Here is a 26,587-nt window from a genome sequence, read left to right on the forward strand (position 1 = left end):
AAGTCTCTAACGTTTAATAATGGTTATAAATGGTTACTCAATTGGTCATATCTGTACAGAGATATTAAACTTTTTTTACCCGACTGCCAAGGAAGGGTTATTTACGAAATTGATTGACGATCTGATGGTAAATTGTCAACGTCATCCATTTGCAAAATCAACCCCAACTTGGTCTTCTAGTTAAGGTTGTTAAAGTTTGCCATAGATGCGTTGTTAGTTATTACTGATCCATACTAATATTATAAAGAAGAAAACTTTGTTTGTTTGATTGTAATGAATAGGCTCAAAAACTACTGGATCGATTTTAATAATTCTTTCACCATTCGAAAGCTACACTATCCACGAGTAACATAAGCTATATTTTATATGAAATATATTTGATAAATAGATTTTCAGGCGGTACAAAGTTTGCCGGGTCAGCTAGTGAGTAATAAGCCACATAAGGTCTCTGCTTAGATAAGTAAAACAAAACAGACAAATAAACAATCTATTACAAATCAACAAACATCTCAAAATAGAAGTCATACCAGAGATTACCGGTCAATTGTTAATCAAAGACTATGTGGAATTGTTTCACGTATGTCTGTCTATCTAACCACAAAATGGAATAGCGAATACCACAAGTGCAGAAGCACTCCACACAAATGTGATGCATTTGTGAAATGAAGTGCAGTAAACATATGAGATACCGCTATTTTAATGTAAATATTTATCAGTACATACAATTACTCACTTAAATTGATAAGAATGTTGTTTTGAAATACGTAATAAAATTAGTAATGTAAAAATTTAAATGGATTTATTTTTTATATTACAAACATTATTGTTCACATACATGTTGTTGTATACATGTATTGTTCTTAAATAATTAAGATCGCATGAATACTAAAGTAAACCTGTCCTAGTAAATATTTTACTCTATTATAATAAAAGGAGTATCGTTTTATTGGTGTTTTTATTGAAAGCTTCAAATTTTTAATCTCATTAGATATTCCAAAGCTTACACTGGTGTATAGACATAATAATCTCACATTTAGTATCATATAATTATGCAATATACGTATATACGACAACCCGCGAGATTTGAAGTGCAGTTTCTAGGGAAATAGAGTTAGGACTCTATTTATCTGATATGCAGAGCGTCCCGGGTTCAATCCGGGAGCCCATTGCCTGTCTACAAACGATAACTATGAAAACTTTCTGTTCTGGGTCTGGGTGTTCTTGTCTTTGTTTAGATTCATAACACCTATGACACAGGAAACTGAGGAAGTCACTTACATTCTGAAGAAACGTTTCAATTTTGTTATAAAACTCCATATTTTCCATAAAGTTTCAAAATAGTCTATATACTATCACTTGCGTAGGTCGTCTAATTCTACACCTAATGCCGTGCCGAACCCAATACCAATGCTATAATTGTATCCGCGAAGCCCTGCAGGGAACATCGGGGAAATTGACACACGTCGATGACACGAATGTGGGGGTGCGGAGGTAAATCGGTATTTACCTGCGGTTGTCATACTGGCTAGCTACTTACATGGCTGAAATGACTTTAGTTATTGCGATGTGACGTGAAAGACGGACGTAGCATTACCATGAGTTGGCATAGAAACGCCACTATAGAAATGGTAAATAGAAAACTATTGTCATTTTGCTAGTGAATAACATAACTACTATCGTTACGGTATTTCTTGACAACGTCTGCCAAATTAAAGACTCATGGGACCGAATTTGTATGGCAATAGATCATAATGACATTCGCTAGCGATTTGATTTCGATAGGTTTTTTACGTATCGAGTTACGTCACTACGGATTTTAGTTCTACGAGTAACCACCAGAGGCGCTGTACAATTTTTCATACATTTATTTTACGCAGTCGCTAGCGAGTAATACTTTTGTAAACTCATGGTAGTCCTACTGTACCCTTACCATGAGTTATTACGTTTTGACAAATATGACTGTTTTGGTATTCGTTTACGTATTTGCCCATAGAATGTCCAATCAGCGCCCCTAGCGGATTATATCAGAACTTGGAAATTATATGGGCCAATACGTAAACAAATACCCAAACAGTCATATTTGTCAAAACGTAAAAACTCATGGTAAGGGTACAGTTGATTTACGTTTGACTGACTCTGATCGTCTTAGGCCTCAATAATGACAACATGTCTCAGATCGTCTTTAGGTAGAAACCCTGCTCTTTATGAAGTTAGTTACCAAAATCTATTGCGATAATGACCACTTACCATGTTTGTTTGCTGGTTCAATTTTATTTCGGTAGGTGGTCGACCCCGGAGGCACCGCCACACCAATTTCTGTCTATTAACAGCACTGTAAAGCGCTGTTGTGTTCCGCTTTGAGAGTAACCTAATTCCAACTTAGTCCTCAGGGGTAACACCGCCGTCTCTGGAGTTCCGGGAGTAGAATAGGACTACGGACGGTATCTCCAGCCTGTCGTAAGAGGCGACTAAAAGGGGGCTTCCGGGGTTGCAGGTGGCAAGAGTGGGAGCTCGGACCGCCCAGCCAGCGACCCCGGGAAGGACGGCTGTATGTGTGGTCGCATACCGTTGTACACACCAGACGATGTGGCGAGCGACAAGCTCACCAGGGGGGAGCCCGACGGGGCTATGCGCTAAGAGGACTCCGGTTGCGTTCCTTTGGAGATCCCGGAGTCCACTACATAGCGCCGAGGATGGCCACCGGGAGGGTTTTAGTGCGGTAAAAGTCCCACATAACCTGGCGTCACTCTCATGACGTCGGGTACCTTTTTAAGGTTTCCCCTCGTAAAAAAAAAAGGGTAACACCGCATCTCAGGCCAACCTTAGGTAAGAATCTAATCTTACGAATGTAATCAATAGGTGAATTGCATGCTCGTTTGTTACTTCTATATTAAAAAATGGATTGTCGAAGAAAATTATAGTACCTACCAATAAAAAAATATAAAATGCCAAGGCAGGTACGCAAAATGTTAAACTTATTGCTTTATTAATTCTCGCCGCGCCCTCAACCGCTTGGGAGAAACTATTACTCAGACTTCAGCAAGTCTGTAACTAATTATCTAACTCTTAAACGAGCACAATTAGTTCCTTAGTTACTTTCACTCTCACGCCTCCGATGTTACTGAAATACTTAAAATTAGTAGACTTTTGAGTCTAAAATTCTACTCGAGATGTTTGAGTTTCGGTGAAGAATAAAGTCTTTGAAATTTCGTGGTTTTAGTGATATCTTCATTGAGATATATTTTTACTTAGTATTTATATGTTTAGTAAACCTACACCTATAAAATTATTGTATATTTTTGTAACATTATTAATATTAACTATTACTTAAATCCTAAAATTCGTTCATAAAGTTTAATCCACTGTCAAAAATTATTGTATCTATTGTCCTACAATAAATTAATCTATTTTATTGTAAAAGAGTATGTAATTAAACTAATGAATATTTCAAATAACCTTCGCTAAACTTCCCATCTATTTTTAGTATAAGAGGAAGCCTCTTTTAATTACAAAAATAATTTATAACTTAGACTTCTTGTTCTAAAGGTAAACAAACATGAGTTACCCTTTTTGTGATATTTTAAACAAAAGCAGATGAGAGCTTTCATAATAAATATTGTCCATTTTCCATTGCTATACGAAAACACTCGAAGACAAGGATTACAGCGATATAAGTGCCTCCCGTAACGTATATGGACTAAAATTGTATGTCGAACGTGGAACAAATAAGGAAATAGACCTCAAAACCCTCGAGAAAGAAATTTCCGAGAAATTTTCTGTTTCCCCAATCGACAAACTAATTTCCTACCAGGTATGCAAGGTTATCTTATTTTGCTACTACCTACTCTGTGTTTTGCTACTGAAGTAAGATAAAAAGTTATTTTTGCCCGACTGCGTGTAAAGTTTTCGAACGTATTTATTTATGTATCTAGGCTTATTTATAAACGGTTTGACGAATTTTAATATTGGGTTCGAAATAATATCGTTGGGTTCGACGAAATTGTGAGAGTGACATAGGCATAGATATTAAATCCCTTTTCATTTTACATATTTAAAGAAGGTTTTTATCTTTATAATTATTATACTAATCGTTAGATGCGCTTTTATGAGTATGTTGTTTACTGCAAATGAGTTGCCCGAGTTAAAAAAAAACTGTATGTTTTTATTATTGCTAACTTATCACAATATAGTTCTTTCATCTAAAAGTTTTTGCAAAACCTACCACCATGCTTAGAAAAAACAACCACATTGTCAACAGATGCTAGCCAATAGAAATTTTCGTTTCCCTAAACAAGTTTGTCTGATTGAGTTCCCGCAAAGTGCCGGCACCGGAACAATCCTGCGCCGGAAGCCGCTGCCGCTAACCGCGTTACTGCCTTTGCTACGTAAACATAGACAATACACAACCTTTACTAGGTAGGAGCAAAATAGTACAAATTGGATATCTAGTAGTATTATATGGTATTTGGAAAACTATCGAAGGTGATAGAACCCTTTGTGGTTCGTCTCCGGCGGCATTTTTTTTTTTTTTTTGTTTTCGAGGGGGAAACCTTCAAAAGGTACCCGACGACGTGGGAGCGACGCCGGGTTATGTGGGATTTTTACCGCACTAAAACCCCCCCGGTGGCCGTCCTCAGCGCTTGGTGAAGAACTCCGGGATCTCCGATGGAACACAACCGGAGTCCTCCGAGCGCGATGCCCCGGTCGGGCTCTGCCTCGGGGGGAGCACTTTACGCTCCTCCCGCACACCTGGTGTTTACGACGGCATGCGACCACACATGCCGCCGTTCTTCCCGGGGTTGCTCTCCGGACGGTTCGAGCTCCCACTCTTGCCGCCGGCAACCCCGGAAGCCCCCTTTTAGTCGCCTCTTACGACAGGCAGGGGATACCGTAGCCCTATTCTAGTCCCGGAACTACAGGGACAAGCGGCATCACTACCTAATAACAGCAGTGTTAGGCGCTGCTGTGTTCCAGTTTGAAGGGTGTGGTAAGGGAGACAGACTTTCGAGGCGTTCCAGCGGCGCATCTGTGGCCGACCTCAGGTAGGATATCTAATCCTATCTTTGGTTGATTACAGATGTCCATGGGCGGTAGTAGCCACTTACCATCAGGTGGACTGCATGCTCGTCTGCTACATTATAAAAAAAAAAAATCTGTTAAAACTTATTTAGATATTTGCTAGAAAATTAGATTGTTTTATAGTTGGAAGCCGCTACCGCTAACGGCGTTACTTGCCTTTGCCACAAACATAGACAATACACTACCTTTACGAGGTAGTACTGCTACCTTTTAATAAGTACCTTTAAATAGTACGAGTTGACTATCTTTTGGAAAGAAATAGTAAATACTGGAATGACTTAGTTTAAAAAGAGAAATGTAAATTTTTAGAAGTTATTTTGGCTACATAAACATAATCTTTATAAGGTAGCAATAAAGTAGCACAAACTCATAATATTTCCAAAAGAAACAATACACGAAATACTTTAAAAAAGTAAATATAATTTTAAAAGATAAACGTGTAATAAAATTTAGCGTGTTTGTATATAAGGCGGCGGTATAGGGGTCCTTTAATTGTTAAGTGCTAAATAGGATTTTCTATCAGAAACCCAGCATATACAAAATAATCCATAGGTTAAGTGCATAGATGTCAGATAAAATCAAAATCATTGATGTTGTGCCTGAAGGCTAAGTTGGTACATCTAACCCAACTACGCTGCCTGTACCCTATAATGATCAGTTCTGATACTGTCCGCTAGGGGCGCTGATTGGAAATGTATGGGAAATACGTAAACAAATACAAAAACAGTCATTTTTGTAAAACCGTAATACCTCATACTAATGGTACTGAACAGTTTCACGCTTCGAATTTAAAACTACTAGCTTATCACAAAACCGCGCAAACAATAAGATATTAAACAAAGGAGCCAGTAAGAATTTTTACTTCCTCCCGAGAGAAACAGCTTATCTAAATTAAACCTCTCCGGAACGGTAGTCACATATCGCGCATTCTTAATTTAGATTACAGAATGTAAGACAGGAATACATAAAATCTTGGAGTAATGGGATTATCTTTAGCTCTATTTTAACGGTACACGCCTTTGTGTGAAGATTGGTATGTCAAAATAAGTATGCATTGCCCATTGTGTTGGTAATGGATGAGTAAAATAAAAAATATATAGAAAATATGAATATCAAATTCAATACAACACAATTAAATTTCTGTAACACGATATCTGTTTTTCATGATTTCACATGCACTTCCGAGTCACGGAAGGTACCGTAAAATGTCGGTCCCGGTTATCACAAACCTCTGAGTCTCTATGGGCTCGGTTGGCTTGAAAATATCCGAAACGCATGAATAATCAACACATATTAATGTAGCGCGGTGGAGGACACTCCAGACTTCCTGATGTTATGGGAAGAGTTCCATGCCCAGCAGTGGGGAACTAAGCAGAGCAACATTGCTCAATATATACATATTATATCCATCAGTAATAAGTCGATATCAATATCTACACCTATTTTTATCTTTTAATCCGCAGCACACTTCGTAATATTTAATCGCTCAAATCCACGGAATATTGCCTCCAAACGTTTGATGTCAATTCCCAAATGTATGTTTAACGTTGCTTTGAGTCCGATCAACCTCGCCGTAACGATCGAACAGACGCAAACTGGCTTCTATTATAGCCATTGTCTGATATCAGACAGTTAATTGTATAGGTGATTGATGAGTTATAATGACCGTTCAAGATTTCGAAACAAAGATCATTCAAAAATATTAAAATATTTGTTTGTTTTTATAAATAGTCAATGTGCGTAAACAATGGCTGTTATTCGTAATATACGGTAACCTATGTCATACTATCACATTTCCATTTGAGATTTCGAAAGAGACAGTCTGTGATGAAGCCCTTGTACTGTACGGTAATAAAGAACTTTATGTTCAAGTTAAAATTAATTTGTGTTGTGTGTGCTCACTTTCTGTGTAATGATTTGTAAATGTGTGTGTAATTTGATGATGACGAATTATAATGAAGCAGTTGACGTGAAAAAGGGCAATGACCTTTCAAAATGAAAATGTGAATGTTAATAAATTATCGTCGATTGAACCTGAGCATTTTTATAAATAAGCTTATTTGTAATATCACGCACAAAATTAGTATGTATTTTAAAATAGCTAAAATAAGTATTTGTAACTGTAATATATAGTACTAGCTGACCCGACAAACGTTGTGTTGCCACATAAATAAAAAAAATGTTAAAGGTGAACAACCTTTATCACTTAGGGGTTTGAAAAATAGATAGTAGCCGGTTCTCAGACCTGGAATATGAATATGGAATTTGTTGAAAATCGGTGAAGCCGTTTCGGAGAAGTACGGTAACTAACATTGTGACACAAGAATTTTATATATAAGATACTGTTTTGAAGTTATCAAAAGTAAACAGTATTTCTATTTTCTATAAAGTAATTTTAGAAAACAAATGTCTTATACACGAAACATGTGTCAAAACTAAAAATGGAGTTAGGTCCAAACCGAGCTCTAGATCGCTTTATTTTTAGGTCTTTTACGTAGTTTAGTCTGTTCTAGAAATAGCTATAACGAGGCCAAAGTCAATGCAATATTTATATAGGAACGGGCCAGGGTCGGTTCAATTCAATAGTGATAAAACCGTGTTAAAATAATTGAGAACATGAAAACCTATTCACGATCGAGAGTTTCAAGTGTTCGAAATGTCGCGCTGAATAATGAAATATGAAGCGAGATATAATAATGCGAGACGAATAATCTTGAAGTATGTTATTTAAAATTGAAATATTATTATTCGAAGTACTTTCTATACTTTGCAATACAAAGTGACAACTTCACAGTTGAAAGCACTTGTGACGATATGTAATTTGCAATTATATTTGAAGAACTAGATCTAATGACGAAGGAAGAGTTTTGAAGGTGGTAGATCCCTATGTGGTTCGACTCCGGCGGCACCACCGCCACACCTATTTCTACCTAATAACAGCAGTGTTAGACGCTGCTGTGTTCCGTATTGAAGGGTGTGGTAAGGGAGACATACTTTTCCGAGGCGTTCCAGCTTAGTCCTCAGGGGTAGCGGCGACCTCAGGTAGGAATATCTAATCCTATCTGGTATTGATTACAGATGTACATGAGCGGCAGTAGCCACTTACCACCAGGTGGACTGCATGCTCGTCTGCTACTCATATATTATTATAAATAAAAAAAATAAGTTTTGTATAATACTAACCAAAATAGTCGAGTCGTAAGTAACAAGGCGACCATATGAGTCGTCAAGAGTGGCTATGCAACTGTATCGGCTACCTGAAGCTCTAGCTATATATAGAGTTACAGTAGTTATATATCAGATTAAGTGCTTATTCATTTCATTCTTAATCTTACAAGTCAAACTGAATGTTAATTTCAATTTTTCAATTCGGAATTTCAATAATTAAAATAGGCTTACCTCATATGGAATTATTGTGTAACATCAAATCCAATTTATAATACAATCTAATTACGTAATTAAATTAATGATTACATTATAAACAGTTCAAAAACAATTAACTTTAATCGACGTATCAGCCTTTAAAATGTAATGCTTGTTTGTCGAATCCGAGCATTTTAATTAGGTAAATAGACTAAACAGGTAAATTCGATTTAGCCCAGCAACGACGCGGAAATTCGTCAGCTGATATTGTCCAAATATTTCGAATTAGTTCTAGCTGTTTATTGAGCTTGTGTAAGCAGCTTGTTTGTTATCTATGTTTAAAATACAAAACGGTACCTACATTTTTTCGCTTTTGATTTTATATAGTAAAGTAGTAGCAGACGAGCATGCAGTCCACCTGGTGGTAAATGGCTACTGCCCATGGACGTCTGTAATGAACCCCAGATAAGATTCGTTTCCTACTTGAGGTCGGCCACAGATGCCCCACTCTGACGACTAAGTTGGAAAACCTCGGTAAAGTCTCTCTTACGTCGCCCTTCAAATCAGAACACACTGTGCTAATCACTACTGTTATTAGAAAAAATAGGTGTGGCGGTGGTGCCGCCGGAGTCGAACCACTCATGGTTCTACCACCTTTAATTTAGAAGACACCTTTTATTTTTGTTGGGTAGCTACTAGCCATTAACTCATGAATCTGAGTGAAAAACGTAATATTATGATCACATTTAGACCACTGACCAAAAGCTATACACGTTAATAAGCGACAATTTGGAAAAAACATATTCTACTCTGTTTTTGCCCTTTGCGTGTAGGGCAGACGTAAAATCAATACGTTGTTTGCATTATTAACGCAATAGCAGAGGAAAACCATCACACTAACTTAAATATTATTATGTTGAATGAATACGATTTCCTAGTTCTGACACAATCCGCTAGGGGCGCTGATTGGAATTTGTATGGGCAAATACGTAAACAAATACCAAAACCGTCATATTTGTCGAAACGTAAAAACTCCTGGTAACGGTACTGAAGACGATTATATTTACTAAATCATGGAAAGAAAAAACAATTTTCGGGTAAGTCAGCAATACTTAAGGCAAGAGTAACTCAAATTTAACATAAACTTCTTATTTCCATCTTGCCCTTAGTACTTGGGGGCGATGAACACAACTATAACACGGTGGAAATCTAGCTTCGGAATTGGCATACCTACGCCAATTGTGCGGTACGAATACAAATGTGAATGTGCTTTCGTAGCACTCAACAGTGTTCGAGCACAGATGAATTGTTCCGGTACAGTGCCTGTTTGAGATGGCGAGCCTCTAAACAGAGCTCGGGTTTGAAAGCTGTATTTAGGCAATTAACTATTGCAAAATCAATGCTACGCTGTTTAAGACTTTCATGTCGTATACTCGGAAAAAATATTGTTCGTTTTTACAAATATAAATGAAAAGAAGAAATTTAAAAAACCATCAAAAACACAAATGGTAAAAAAGAGCCAAGTTCGGTAGCCATGTCTAGATTTGTCGCAGTCGTAAAGAAAAATAATTATTTTGGGAAATTTAATATTTAAGGTACAAAATATACAAATTTGATATAAACTTGTTATTGGCATCTTGCATTTAAAAATGCGACCAGTTTATGATAAAATCGAGGCAATAACACAATACAAGCTACATAATAGAAGGTACTACGTGTCTATAAATCGGTGGAAATCTAGCTTCGGAATTGGCATACCTACCCCAATTGTGCGGTACGAATACAAATGTGAATGTGAATTCGTAGCACTCAACAGTGTTCGAGCACAGATGAATTGTTCCGGTACAGTGCCTCTGAGATGGCGAGCCTCTAAACAGACCTCTGGTTTGAAAGCTGCATTTAACGAAGATACTTAGCAAACGGTTTTCAATTCAACGTTACCCGTTTAAAAACTTTCGTGTCGTGTATTTAATGAAAGGCACATATTTTATTGTTCTTTATCGTGATTTGAATTGTGCGAAAATATCTTTATTATTCATTTGAACAAACATGAATACGCTTCATTGTACATATAAGAAAATAACAATGCTGCAAATGTAAAAAAATACCAAGTTCGGTACAGATTTTTCTTACTCAGCAAAATAATTACTAAGAATATCATTTTTATTTACAAAAATGCACATCCTTACACAAATTGTAAACTCATCAAATCAAAAAAACAGTGAATAATTTTTTAGTCAAACAATTCTTCATTCTTTGTTTCAATATCAGGTATATGTAGAATCCCCGAAATGTTATGAAACGTACGTGAAGTCTACCAAATTGCGATTGACCAACAGAGTGAATTATTGCTTCAATTATTCCTAGAATTGCCCAGTTGTGGCGTAGTGAAGGGTTGATGATCATTTGAATATTCATCCAAGCGCTTTATTGATATTAGTCCACTTAATATGGATGATCTGTGACGATCTGTGACGTCAATTCTCGCCCTGGTAAACTTAAACTGTTTATACAAAAATTTCGACACAGCCCAATATTCTATTGATATACTAAATAAAATGTCAATGTTGCGTCATTTTCATTACAGATAAAAAATCAAAATTATATTTTTAGAATTTCAACAACACGTAACCTACAACTCCGCTATAACTTTGCTCCACTTTTACACGTATAGGACAATAGTACATTGGAAAAAAATATTTTTAATGTACTGCGTTGTCATACTTTATTAATATAATAAAGCAACATGCAACCGATTCAGCAAGATCAATAACTATGTAAATCCTTCAGTAATTGAATAATGTGTGTAATGTGTATGTTGTGTGTATGATGGAAATTTCAACACGCCGTACTCAATCACGCGCGCATTAAAACGGTCACAACTCACAACCCGATATTATAGGCATAAATCCGCTTTGCCTAATAACAAAATGATTTTAAAATAATGCGGTCGGACGCCGTCACAAACAGTTACGTGTATCGGATCGCGGGGACACGTGAATTCGATATGAAATAAAATAATTTAAAGTTATTTTTATTTATTGTTCCATTTTCAAATTTACCAACGTGGACTTACAAAAACTAGAAACGAAAATACATGTTGGTACACTTTATTTATGTGAGGTTGGTACTATGAATATAATGTAAAAAAATTTCGTAAATGAAAATTTGCCGAAATAATGCCCATTAACCATTGTGAATATTATGTTGATTATTTTCTCCATTGTTCCCTTTGATAAAGTAAACAAACCTAATTATAGAGTATAAATATCCTTAATATCTTAGAGCACAGAGTAAAAAACATTTACGTCATGCCCTAAAAAGCTCTATATTTTAACAACATGAGCACAATAACAAATCATTTCTGAAATTATAAGATCATTTCTAGAAATGTGGATGGAAATAACAAAATGTATTTGATTTCTCTGTTTTCATTTCAAGGTGAACGCGAGGAAAATAAAGGCGAGGTTCATTACGTACAGGTATTTATTGTTTATCTTCATTTGTATTTCTGGAATTAACTGACTTATTGGAACTACTCTTGATTCGATCATTTCTGAGAATTTGATGCTATTTACACAATTTCATTATTTTTATTTATAACAAGCTATTTAGACAAACATGTACCGATCTTACATGCAGTATGTACATATTCTGCATCCCTAAAATCCCCGACTACGAATTTTTTTTTTTTTTTTGGAAAGTGCATGCAGGCATTCTAACTGAAGTCAATCACAGATGCGTGGCCACTCCTGATATCGGTAAAGTACCGATTTTAGGAGTGAAATATATTTAATATAATGAAAGTATTATATTAAAAAAAAAAGATTTTTAAATTAACAAAATTAAAAATAAACAAGTGGTCAATATTTCATAATAATACGGAAATCTTCTTCGAGTGAGTTCGACTCCCACTTGGCCATTTCTATTTCCATTCGCGATTGATAGTCCGAAAGAGGCTTTTGAAACAAGATACTCGTATCGTTTGAATTTTTCGACAAATATTTTCGTTGAATATTGGAAAGCTTTATCTCACTGGCGTCCATTGAGGTCCGATTGGAGTGTACTACGATTTTTTTATGGATTTTTCGTCCTTTTTTCTCGTAGGGCCTTAGGCCATTTATATAACTATTTAACCAGTATTTTTGTAACAATTGAATTTTGATAAACGTTTTATTTTATATTATTTAACTAAATAGTTATACTACAATACAATATACATGCATATAATATAATAAAATGTCATATAAATATATATTTCGACTGAGTTTTAATTATATTATAATGAATAACGCTTACAGTGACATACGTTGCGTATTGCTTTTCTCTTCTCTCCTTATGCAAGTATTTGTAGTATTTGTAAAATGTAATCCAGTATAATAATTAATTTTAAAATAAGCGTAACCAATGTAAAATATTACCTATTTTATTATTTAACGTTTAAAAACATCCGCGTAGCGTGGCGTAGCAGATAATGATCACGCTTGCATTAGGTTGCCTTGTTCACAAGAGATGTGCGAAGTAAGAAATGGATATGTTTGAAATCCACCAATATGACTGGTTTTCATTTGGGAGTTGGGATTTTCATTTCTTAGCTTAGCTTAACTCTGATAGATTACAAATCTATTTTATCTGTAAGGATTGATAGATTACAGATCTATTTCCATAGCACACGTTACTCGCTTAAGTTATCTACCTCACAAATTACTGATGAAAAGGCATCCTTAAGGCCCTTTGTGTATTCCCCTTATAATCTAAGACGTAAACAATTACAAGTAAATAAAATACATAAATACCTGGTTAAGCCTGACGTCACCGCTAACAGTGTACACGCCTCTACACTCGAACTCTTCCGGCTTGTCGGGGGAGGGCGCGCGTCGCCAGCACGCCGCACACACCGCCACCAGCACCCCGCACAGTGTCGCGCTGGAAAACATAGTACAGCTTAACACGTACTTTTAGTAGAAGATCCCGGTATAAGACGACCACCGAGCTGCTTAATTTTTAGACAACCCATTTGCAATATAGTTTTTGAAATATTTAATTCGATATAGAAAGGTGAAAGGTGCAGGACGTCTTATATCGGGATCTTAAACCATTTAACATACTAATGGATTTTAAAACAAGGGCATCGACAAGAATGGGGTACAGTGACAGGAGGGGGACCCAGTCCATAGAGTTTTTAAAATGTCTTCATTTGATTTCTACGGATTGACGTCGCAAAGAGAACAACACCTCCACCCCCACCCTTCCCCATCGTCTTGAACTCACTACTGTCCCACTGCTGGGTACGGGTCTCTTACAGTGAGAGGTTTAGGCCATAATTAACCGCGCTGAGCAAGTCAATTGTTAGACTTCAACATCATTTAGAACTTTTTTTAAGAATTCTGATGCTTGTAGATTTCCTCACGATGTTTCTTCATCGAATTTCGAAAATAATGTGCACGCCTAGTATTGGAACCGCGGACCCCTTGATTGAGAGAACGCATTAGCAACTAATAGGTTATCACCTTGTTCCTGCAATATCTAGACAATTTAAACATGTACACCGAGTCACGGCACACCTCATATAACATGTCGTAAACATGTCCTCGTGATACATTAATCATCCAATGTATTTATGTCCATATGTATCAACATTACTAAGATACTACTATTGATAAGTTTAACAATAACAATAACATGTTTTCTTATCGCGAATACTTTGATATCGTCAGTTATCAGATATTTACTCCATAGCAACACTACTATTGAACACATATATCGAAAGCGTATATCCAAATATAGGCCATATCTAGCTCCCCATATCGGCTTGATAATAAGAATCATCATCATCAACAACCCATAACTGTCCCACTGCTGGGCATGTGTCTCCTCTCATAATGCCCTCTCATTAGGCCATAGTCCACCGCGCTGGCCAAGTGTGTATTGGTAGACTTCACATATCTTTGAGTTTTTTTTTTTTATAAATCTGTCATGTTTGTAGGTTTCCTCACGATGTTTTTCTTCACCATTTAACAAGTGATAATTAATTTCTAATAGACACATAACTTTGAAAAATCAGAGGTGCCTGGGATTTGAACCTCGGATCCCTCGATCGAGAGGCCGAGTTTCTTAACCACTAGGCTATCACTGCTTATGACATAAGAATATCTTTAGAATTAGCGTTCCACATAATTTGTGGGCATTCTCAAACTAAAGAAAAGTTTTAAATGGTAGCTAATATTAACAACCAACCTTAATTTAGCTACATATATGTAAGGGCTACATATATAAGCTACATATATTTTTACCTAAATTTTGCTTTTCAGAATAGGTGTGTGATTATTCTTAAACTAGGGACAAGGTTAGGGCGTTGGCTAATATTAGCGGTTAGACCTAATCCGTTTAAAGTTATAGTTATTGTTCTTGTAACCTTAAGATAAGACTAAATGGTTATTAGCTAAGTGGGTACTGACAATTTGAAGAGGCAGGCTGGTAGGCCCTAGGCAATAATACTTGTGCCTAATATATAGTTATAATTTTGTAAAATTTTGGGCCGTAAATGTCATGTTAGTTCCAAAACACATACTTATAGTAAAGTTGATTTTCAGTTGCAACTAAGGCAGTGTTCACATACCATGAGGTTACTTGCAGTTAACCTGATGGTAAGTGGGTGACCACTTACCATCAGGTTAGTAGTACGTAGGTAGTGATACAGTACAGGTAAATACAGTTACCATGAATTTTCAAAACGTCCCACAATTTTACGTTACGTTTACTAAATCCATTATTCTGTTCCGATTGCTTCAGTAGACTGAGTAAACGTAACAATAAGTGCTCAAGTGACGATGAACTTTTTGTCTCCCTTACATGCTCGCAAAAAAGAGAGACAAAACAAAGCGCAATTTTGTCAATTTAGACATTTAATGTTACGTTACTGACACTATAGTTCTGATACAATCCGCTAGGGGCGCTGATTGGAAATTGTAATTGTAATTGAAAATGGGCAAATATTTAAACAAATACCAAACAATCATATTAAAGTAAAGATACTTCGCCGCCTTGAAATTGAATGAAGTCACAAAAGGCTGATTTGTCAGTTATTTTTTTGAATTGTTGACAAATAAAAAACATTTTTAGAGAAAATTTACGAATAAATAACTAATGCGTAATTTACATAATAAATAAATATTTTAAACATTTTAGGGACATTTTAGCACGGAGACGTGGCAAAACTTTTTTACGCAACTATTTCAATGCTCAAAACTGGTTACGTTTTCTTATTAGGAGTGAGTAATCTTTACTAATCTATGAGCACAGATCACTCTTAAGTTACGTGCGCTCTATCTATATTTTATCGTGTAATCTTACAAGATATTAGATGTAACCTTGATCTTCATCCTAAGATAAGGCAACGTGTAAGTTACTCATCGATAGCTTCAAAACATGTGATTTAGAATTAGGTTTAAATATTCAGTTGCTAAGTACGAATCAGTACTAGCAATATGTATGTGAAGGGCTTTAGTACCAAGTACTTCCTGTTCCCGATCTACATTCTAGTGTCTCTTGAACTTGATTGACAATTTATTACACAAACACATGTGATAAGCATGTATTATACAGGAATACGGCTAGGTAAGCTAATATTGTGGGTGGTAGAACCCTTTGTGGTTCGACTCCGGAAGCACCGCTGCCACACTGTCTGCTTTATAACAACAGTATCAGACGCTCTTGTGATTGGGGTTTTAATGGTGTGGGAGACAGTCAGAATCGTTACAACTTAATTCTCAGAGATAGCAACGCAACCCCAGGCCACCTCAGGCAGGACTGTAATTATATCTGGCGTTGATTACAGATGTCCACAGGCGGCAGTAGCCACTTACCATGAGATGGAATGTAAGTTCGTTTGCTACTTATTACAAAAAATGCAAATCATTCAAATATTGTTTGTGATTTACTAGTACACAGAAACATCGCATAAGCGTATGAAAACAGTACCACTGATCGCTCACTAGCGCTCAAAGTACAACTCCGCGCTACCGAGTTGGAAGTTCAAAAACTTTCCACTAACTCATCCAGTCGGTATAGCTGCACGCAATATTTGCCATTTGCGCCAGTATCATCGATATCGCTGTGAAGTGGATGTTTGCGATAACGCGAAATTTTCAATCTCTACGCTAAATATCGCTAGGTATAGGGAGGTATAGCGGTTGTTAATTAAGGTATCAGTTGGTTAATACCGCGTATCTGCCCTCATAACTTTTATCTGGAGAGCCGAGAGACCCGAATATGATGATTTTGTGTGGAAAACTTTTGACATTTAATATATCGGTCGAAGTTATGTGGCTGAATTATAACAGTGTCTAGCTAATTAATTTTATTGTCATGTGTGTAGCCAGTGATCGAAAAAAACCCAAATTGTAGTATTTCAAGGTGGTAGAACCCTTTGTGGTTCGACTCCGGCGGCACCACCGCCACACCTATTTCTACCTTATAACAGCAGTGTTAGGCGCTGCTGTGTTCCGGTTTGAAGGGTGTGGTAAGGGAGACAGATTTTTCCGAGGGGAACGCCTCGGAAAAATCTTAGTCCTCAGGGGTAGCGGCGCATCTGTGGCCGACCTCAGGTAGGAATATCTAATCCTATCTGGGGTTGATTACAGATGTCCATGGGCGGCAGTAGCCACTTACCATCAGGTGGATTGCATGCTCGTCTGCTACCCTTATATTATAAAAAAAAAAAAAAAAATAACAATAAAAGCCGTAGAGAAAAATGAGTACTACCTTTAGTACACTTTAGTATCGATGAAAATATATCATAATTGCAATCTTCTTATAGGCTCTAAAGCATTAGGATGCCTCGTCATATGCGAGGTAGCTTAGCTAAGAAATATGTGTTATCCAATGGAATTGCTTACTTTTGATTTAACTTTTCAGTGGATTAAAATTAAACCCATAGGTTAGTTACTCTCGCACGGTAGGGTCTCTGTTTGATCCACCACTTTGGTGGAAAGGCAACCTTCTGTTATAGGTCTGTCTAAAAGAAAAGAAAATCCTTCAAATTTTCTAGAACTTATAATGCAACCAAAAGAAAATCACTCAGTAACCATCCAAAAGTAGTGTCAAAAGTAGGAAGTAAGCAAATTAATTGAATATAAGTGATCAAAGAGCGGTCCCCGCCGTCCCCACGGAGCGGTCGCGTCTGACACCGATACGTTTCGGAACGCCAACCCCGATTGAATGTCCAATTAACGGCCTGTCGACGTTTCGCCAAAACACTTCGGAAACCTTTGAAACGTTTGGTCAAATCATCATTTTTTGTCCACGACATTTGTTACGATATTACGAAACTATTTGCTTTTTCCGTAAATGTTGCTTTAAGGGCACCAACGGAATTGCTGCTTTTAGCATTGCTGCCTCCTCAACATTTGTTAAGATATTACGAAACTATTTGCTTTTTCCGTAAATGTTGCTTTAAGGGCACCATCGGAATTGCTGTTTTTAGCATGCGCTACGACGATTTAGGCCCCTACCAGACATACTACAGCAATCAAACGCTACATTTTACCCAAGTATATAAGCGCCGGTTGTAGCAACTTTTGGATGCTCGATGCCAGCAACTCATGAAAAACGCAATTCAACATGTATGCAGTTGCTCAAACGTGCATTACCAAAACGCAACCAAACGCAGCAAGTCGCCAAAAAGTCGCCAACATTGATTGATAATGGGAATCGCCGATGCCAAAATTAGCATTGCATGGCCCAGCAGACGGTCTGTATTTACACGAAAGCAATTAACATGGACTAGCCGACTTAAAGGGGGAGAAAATTTCTTGATTTTATTCAAGAGACTCGTGTAATTTGGTTACTAAACTGTTCACAAAGTAATCGAATGTAAATTTGATCAAAGGGGGACCGGTCCCAACGGAACGATTCGCGAGTGACGTCACCGATGCGCTTCAGGACGTGAAGCCTGATATCGAATGTCCAATTAGAGGGGTGTCAACGCTTCGGGAACGCGGAACACCTTTGGAATGTTTGACCAAAACAGATTCTTCTACAATTGTTTCACAACGTACACTACTTATTGATAGCTCTGTAAAAACCGCGTAATGTTTCAATTCCGCGATAACGTCTAAAATCACAGATAGCCCAATGGTTGACCTCTCAATCGAGTATGCTATGGTAGGTAGACTATGACCTAATTCCCATTTTCTCTGAGAGGAAACCCGTGCCCTGTATGGCGGAAATAATTGGTCGAGGACGCTAGAAACAATAGTGTTTATCTTAGAAAAAAAGCTACACCCTTTTTGAAAAACCTCAAGTGATTCTCTTTGAATATTTTTAGAATAACAACAGTACTAGTTTTTTTATAGTAGCTATTTTTATTAAAACAATACTGATGTTAGTAATGCATATCAGTTCACCACCTATCAACTCTAAATAAGTCAGTAATCCTAATTAAAGTTGATATTGAAGTCAATTAAAGCCTACGCCACTCTCGGTGCGGCCATAACTCGAGTGATAGGTTTTTACTAACAAGATCTGAACAGTATTGAGCCTTAAAACAGATTTTGTGGGATGATCCTATCTTGTTTTCGTGTAGGAGGAAACACGAACAGACAGATCTATTTACCTTCTGTATATATATATATTTAATTCTATATATAAGATTAAAGTCATGTCTAATGCTATGATAGAATGGGTATTATGTTTACGATAGGCAAATAAGCATATGAGACTAAAAAGCTACTTGTTCATAAACGGCATACAATTATTATGTCTTTTAGTAGTAGGCCGTAGAGGTCTACAAGAGGGCAGTAAAAGGTACAGGGGCCTTAAATAGGTTACAAGGGCGACAGATGATTTTTTTATTCTCGGAAAATCTTGATACCCGGCTAGGAAAATAGGTTTTTAGAATTTTTAGAACTACGCCTTCCATACACACTAAAAACTTCACCCTATATACATTCAAATATGTAAGCATACTATTCCTCCTCGAAATCCTCTTATACAAATGCATGTAGCCGGGCAAAAGCTTAGTGTCAACATTTTTAAATCAGACGGTTATGTCCGAACTTAGTTCCCTCTGGCTCCACTTTAAAAGCAGTTACAAACGCTACTTATTCCGTTTAGATCCTTGAAACATCTGTTAAGCTGTTTATGAGATTACTATTGGTTTAAAACAGTGTTTTTATGACCCCCTGGGGGATTTCAAAGCCTGTATGAGGTGGTCACAGAGGGTTACGAAGTCTCATGAAAAAGAGAAAAAGTATCAATATAAAGTAAAAAATATATTTTAACTAAAAATTATTATTGAATATGTAATCGATGTAAAATATTTTTGTTTGTAAACTATTTTATTTATTTAATAATCACTTAGTTATAAATATATAAAAATATTGCACAGACATGTTATTTGTAATACAATAAAATAAAACTAAAGCAGCGAATGGTAGCAGGTCGCGAAATATTTTACATAGTAAAAGATTGAATAACACTGTTATAAAGTGTACAATTTTAAAACTTCCGCATATTCTTGGCAATTTCTTCCCGGCAGAATGGTACGCAAAGATTTCCGTATAATATTCCCGTAAATGCCGGACAACAGGAAGGGGAAATAAACAGTCTATGCGTAGATCCTTATCGTTTTTATAGTCGTTCACCTGCTCAAAGTCGCAATAAAAACTCGAATATCGCAACCGTTCTACATTGGAAGTGTCAAAAACGTGCCATATATTTAGATTCTCAGGTTGCTTTCGAAATTTTACGACGGAATTTATCATGTAATGATAATTCATGGAGATGTTGTATTAGTATTGCCCCGGCTGTGTTTATGCCTCTTCCGCACTAGCGCTATTACAGTTGCGATATGCTCTTATACATATATTCGCGATCTGTAATATTTCTCAATTTCCAATTTATTAGACAGATACGCAAGTTTTAATACACGAAATAACTAGGCAAATGTTACGAATGAATGTACTTTATATCCTTGAGAAAAACCACACAAAAAGCGTAATGCTAAAAGTAAGTTAGTTTCTTTCATCGTGTCCGGTTGAACGGTTTGAACGGTTTCAACGGTTTCCAAAGGTGTTTCATATACAGTGATGCGCCCGAAAATTAATTACGTTTTTCTGCAACAAATAATAATATGACAATCTAACCACAAATTCTACTTTAATTAAGATGTAACGGAAATTACCAGAAATATTCTTCAAAAAGTGAAAATTTGCATTAAACACATTTTTCGATAGTTTTTCAATAAACATTCATATAAACTTAAAACACTAATAGTATTCGCGGAAACAGCTTTACATTATCCAATATTGGTTCGAATTTTGAATGTTTAAAATAGAACCATTAATATTCCGTTTATTTGCTCGGTTCCAAACCATCGTACTAATTTTCGGGGTTGATTGCACGTACTAATCGTTAAACAGTTTTAGTACAACGAATAACGGTCGTGTCTACGCAATTTATGTGTGGAACATACAAACGATTTGAATTTAGAATGTATTGGTTTGAATTATAAAATTTAGATGATATTAATTCGAAGTGTTAAATTATTCCTGAGTGAATATTTATTAAAAGTTTGATTTTTTTTTAATATTCCTAAATCGACATCAAGTACATTCATATGCTGTATCAAAATTTCTGTGGTCTAGAAATACTCTTTAGCAACAAGTACAATACAATGAATGCAAAACAATTGAATTTCTTAGTTTGTAGCATAGATTAGTAAGATACTTCGCCGCCTTGAAATTGAATGAAGCCACAAACGGCTTATTAGTAAGTTCTTTTTTTTAATTCTTGACGAATAAAAACATTTTTAGAGAAAATTTACGAATAAATAACTAATACTGCGTAATTTACAAATTAAATAATTAATTATTTCAAATATTTTAGGGACATTTTAGCACGGAGACGTGGCAAAACATTTTTACCCAACTATTTCAATTCTCAAAACTGGGTACATTTTCTTGTTAGGAGTGAACCTTTACTAATCTATGGTTTGTAAATATTCTTCATGGTGGAATAAAAAAAATATTTACGTTAACACAAGCTTAGAAAGTTTGAACGTACTACGTAGAGACTCTTCGACTCTACGAAATACAATTATTTGTATACAATTCTGAGAATGTCACCATCGTTCACTGATAATATAGTTCATGGCCACTAGACAAGTATTCTATTTTATTAATGCATTACTTTCATGATGATTTGCGTTTATGAATGACAAGTTTCAGTAATAACAAATGATGGAAAATTTGCGTTTTTGAATGATAAGTTTCATTATCGGTCATTTGATCGAAAAAACAAAGCCCCTGGTTTCGAACCTGAACCCGCCAAATAAAAGAGGGAAGTAACTCTTGGAGTATTACTGCTGTTGTTGATTTGTCATAATCTCATTATGCACGTTTCATTTTATAATAGAAGGCTTTGATTTGTCTGTAATACAGACTAGCCAAGTTTGAAGTCTATTAATAGTTCCATTTACCGTATCCGCAATTAGTGTAATTACCAAAGTAATTACTAAGTGCAGATATATATGTCAGACTATAATTTTGATTATAACCATTTGATTAAGTGAAGTACATATTTTTGTTATAGAAATGAAAAAGACAAGTTATTTTAAAATTACAGGAGTAAATAATGTAGAAGTGCTTTAGACTGATACTTGTCAGATAAAAATAGGTATAAAAACAAAGGACATGAAAACAAAAACTCCTTTATCCTGGAATAATTACTTGAAGCATAGATAAGTATAGATATCTCACCGCCTTGTAATTGAAGGAAGCCATTAAATGGCTGACACATTTAAAATGGCTGACTGTCTACCCATTACGTCTCCGACTGTCATGGTGTAATTTACGCGGAACAATTCCGACATGTGCTATTAAGTGATGCAAAAACACGAAATCGAAAAAAAGTGCGGAGAAATATCGTTTTATTCGTAAGTGATCTTGTTTCGTAAGTGAAAAACTACATATTTTTAATATTTTTCAAACACGACTATATATGACAGTGACAATTTCCATTGTCAAAACTAGTTAGGTTAGTTACTTTATTCTTAGGAGTGAGTAATCTCTACTAATCTATAACTTGAAGTATCAAGTTGAGAAACAATTGAATGTCAGACTTATAACCTCAGTCCAGGGAATTCACGTAGAGAGTTATTTACGCTTCTGACTGGCTACGTGCTACTAATTCGACGTATACAGCCTTTCTCTGGGTCAACAGTCAAAGTTAATCCGATAGATACCTAATATTGGAACTATCTCACTATCGAAATGCTGGACATTTGTACGGTTATTCACGGAATTAATATTTAAATATTCCTGAACAATTCGAATACACTTCTTTCACGCGTACGCGTATAAATATAAACGCGTATAAAAAATTCTGTACAGAATTATACATATGTTTTTTTTTATAATATAGAAGTACTAAATGAGCATGCAGTACAACTAATTTTAAGTGGCTACTGCTGCCCTGGACATCTATAACCAACCCCAGATAATGTTTATTTATGAAACACATAAAATAAATAATGTTAGAATAAATATAAGAGTCCTATCAGAGCTCGGCCACAGATGATGCATCTATACTTACTACCCTTGGACTAAGTTGTAACGCCTTCGATAAGTATGTCTTGTTTTCATGGTCATTCCCTTGTTAAGGGCACATGAAACATTCGGTCGTTAAACCTGATTCAGACAGTGATTGAGACATTCCACATTTAAATTAACTCAACCGTAAAAACTGTTCTAGACATGTGATTGAACATGCAGTCTATAAATGTAACTCCCTCCCAACTCTTTTTACTTATCAAAGACAAAAGGGACAAACTCCCTTTTGTCTTTGATAAGTAAAAAGAAAGATACTTCACTGGCTTGAAATTTAATGAAGCCACAGAATATATTTTTGAATTATTGACAAATAAAAAACATTTTAGGGAAAATTTACGTATGAATAACTAATACTACTTAATATTTATTTATAACGTAATTTACGTAATAAATAAATATTTCACTAATTTAAGGGAAATTTTAAAAGGGAGATGTGGCAACACTTTATATACACAACGATTTCAATTTTCAAAACTGGTTATACTTTTTTGTTAGCAGTAATCAATCTGTGTATTTTACTCGTCTAAGTCTTTAGTTTTGTTTCCGCTCAATTCCAACGGAAAATTTACACAGATAATGGATCTATTCTTAAGTTAAATAAGAAAATAAAATCGACATAACTGACTATTTCTTCGTATTTTCCTACTGTATAAAGATGAGATGACAAAAACAGATTCCATTTCCACAATGTTATCGATGTAACTAATTAAGAAGAAATTTCCTTTACCTTTTATTACTAGCTTAGGATAGCTCCAAGACTTGTTTTGATAAAACATCCTTCAGTATTCTTTTAATGTTATGTTTATACTTCTGAAATTGGTACTTATTTTTAACTTCACGTGGGATTGTAGACCTGTTTTATACTTAATGTTTTTATATTAGGTAGGCACCATAGATAAGTAAAGATTACTCACCCCTAACAAGAAAATGTACTCAGTTTTGAGAATTAAAATAGTTGCGTAAAAAAGTTTTGCCACGTCTCTGTGCTAAAATGTCCCTAAAATATTTCAAATAATTATTTATTTATTATTTAAATTACGTAATTATTACTTAAATTAGTTATTTGTTCGTAAATTTTCTCTAAAACTGTTTTTATTTGTCCAGGATTCAAAAAAAGAACTTACTAAAATAAGCCGTTTGTGGCTTTATTCAATTTCCAGGCGGCGAAGTATCTTTACTAATCTGTGGTAGGCACAAACATTTTTTTTATTTTATTGACTAAGAGATCCACAAGAAATCATTTAAGGATTAGTATATTTACGTGTGAAAGGTTTAAAGTTTCGGATTTACTTTCAGGGAAGGCTAAATACGTAAATAATGAGTTTAGATTTCTAAATCGTGTGTCCTCGATTTGCGTCCGTCTTTGGCATTATTATGAGAGTAAAAACGTGATTTGTTATTTTATTTTCATCTTTAAAATATGGGGCAGCGGAAAAATTGATGGCATAATAAAAATAAAAATGGACGCCCCGTGGCCACTCGTTCACTGGGATTCGGACGCAGTAAACTCGGTCCGTTTATGTCCCATTCAGTATCTTATATTTACAGGCTGTATTCGTATAGAGCTTATGTTGTCGGATTTAATCAGGTGACACGTGTTTAGGAAGTAATAAAAATACAGCCAGTCAACCTTTAAGCGAGAAATGCAATGTAGGTGTTAAAAGCTGCATCGTGCGTTTGTCTATCAAGAGGTGTTTCGGTTATAAAGGTCGTTTCGTAATATGTTCTTAATATCATATTTTTTTTGTTTCATAACAGTAACCAATATTGTTTTGTGTAGTACAAAATTACTTTGTGTACAATATGCCATGGCATGCTATGACAATTCAAAAGTCCCATAAACCAACCTTACAAAAAATACGTTGACGGTATAGTGCGTGGTCTCTAGTTGCATGATATCTTGCTGAGTGTGGTTGTAGTAGTGTTTCGCGTGGGACACGGCCGCCACGGCGGCCAAGCGCTGCGAGCTGCCCATGGCCCAGCCGAGCGGGCTGCGCTGCGCACTCGCCGCGCCCACGCCCGCCACCAGCCACCAGCGACGCCAGCGAGCCACAACCGCACCGCGCGGCGCCGCCTCGGCGACTGCCGCCACTAATTCCCGCGTTCCTCTTTCAAATTCCCAACTTTTTTATTCACAAATGACTTCACAGGCCATTCAACATATCCTATCCAGCCAGTCCTCATTAAGTTCACGAACGTATTATCACTCCGGCTGTTTTAGCTGCACGTAACGAGCGAGGCACATCTGAAACAATACAGCTCGAGTCACTCAAACACTCCAACCTATTTTCATTTCAAATTTATTCATAAACATAACTTCAATTAAGAAAGTTAAGTTACATAATTAGATTCTGAAGGCGTTTTGTTTCCTAAATGAACGAACGAACCGAAAGTATTTTTATGCTGAAATGTGCGTGATCCAACTAAGAAATGGTTTCAAAAAGGTCGCCTTTTAAAAGAACAACAATAAGTGTAATTAACTGACGTTTACAAATTAGTCGGTTTCAAGTTGCAAATGGATATTAGAGTCGTGGATAAATGGTTAAACGCAAAACTTAGAGTAAATACACGTTTATTAAGTTTTAGTCGTAATTTGACATCTAGTAAGCTTTCTAGAATTAAAAAAAAAAGATTTTTAAAACAAGTAGATTCACTAATACCGTACATTATCTAGTTATTTTCGAGATACTATTTATTTAAAGTGTCTAATGAAAATGTACAATTATTACATAAACTATGTATAAGATTGGCAATTATAAAACCTAACATTATGTCCAAAATAGTATGATAGACAAATTGCACGTATTACAAAAACGTTTTAAGAAGTTAATATACTTAACATAACTTTATATTTCAGCCCGAAATATTCCATTACAATACAAATTTTCCAAGCACTTTACTTTGCTACAACCTGTAGTTATCTGCACACCCACATCAATTTCAATCAAGAGAAAAATAAGAGAACATTGGAAAAAATGTCTAAACATAGTCCATTACGATAGACGTGTTCGAAAAACTTGCCACTTTTTCGAATAACGCAAATATAATTCGAACATAAAGGCTGTTTGATCTTTAATCTTTGTCTGTTCTTCGGAAAACATGCTTAATAAATACTACAGACTGTCAAAAAAAAAATTGGCGGGAAAGGGACCATACAATGAAATTATGCGTGTTTTAAATAATGTTTTTTGTTTGTGAATAAAAACTATAATCTACATTTTTTATAAAATGTTTATATTTAGAATGCTATATGTCGACAAAGTTTTGGACGACTTACACCAGATAATAAAAAAAAGATGAAAGACAGAGGTAACTCAAAATGAATCTACAACTTGTAAACAATGTACGTCATAGTCGGTAAAGGTAATGATAAATAATGTTATCTATAAAGCGCGATAGATATGTTGCAATATTGTAAAGTTGTAACGTCAAGTAGAAAACTTAGGAACCCCAATATTATAAAGTCATCCATTAAACTATACTTTGGTTTTTCATTAATTACATGCCTTAGATTCCGTTGCATTGCATTGCAT

At 35.6% G+C, this 26,587-nt stretch overlaps 2 protein-coding genes across 6 annotated transcripts in view; one reads left to right on the forward strand and one right to left on the reverse strand.

The window, feature by feature from the left end:
* Window positions 1-26,587, forward strand: part of FDL (fused lobes) — a 178,447-nt gene that overhangs the window by 112,606 nt on the left and 39,254 nt on the right. For 2 of the 5 annotated variants that reach the window (XM_073086355.1, XM_073086357.1), the window contains one exon: window positions 11,884-11,924. The exons of the other annotated variants lie outside the window; for them this stretch is intronic. The gene's annotated coding sequence lies outside the window, so the exon portion shown is untranslated. The remainder of the gene's footprint in view (window positions 1-11,883; window positions 11,925-26,587) is intronic. 5 annotated transcript variants of the gene reach the window in all.
* LOC140752167 (uncharacterized) overlaps window positions 1-26,587 on the reverse strand; it is a 50,884-nt gene that overhangs the window by 23,262 nt on the left and 1,035 nt on the right. Inside the window, exons 2-3 of the mRNA XM_073086359.1 lie at window positions 24,902-25,299; window positions 13,239-13,368 (exon numbers count right to left, since the gene is read on the reverse strand). Of these exons, the coding sequence (XP_072942460.1) occupies window positions 13,239-13,368; window positions 24,902-25,029 (258 nt within the window). The 5' untranslated portion in view covers window positions 25,030-25,299. The remainder of the gene's footprint in view (window positions 1-13,238; window positions 13,369-24,901; window positions 25,300-26,587) is intronic.

This window comes from Epargyreus clarus, unplaced genomic scaffold (assembly GCF_041222505.1).
Source record: "Epargyreus clarus isolate Ecla_fem2 unplaced genomic scaffold, WU_Ecla_fem_2.2 ptg000024l, whole genome shotgun sequence".
Lineage (NCBI taxonomy): Eukaryota > Metazoa > Arthropoda > Insecta > Lepidoptera > Hesperiidae > Epargyreus > Epargyreus clarus.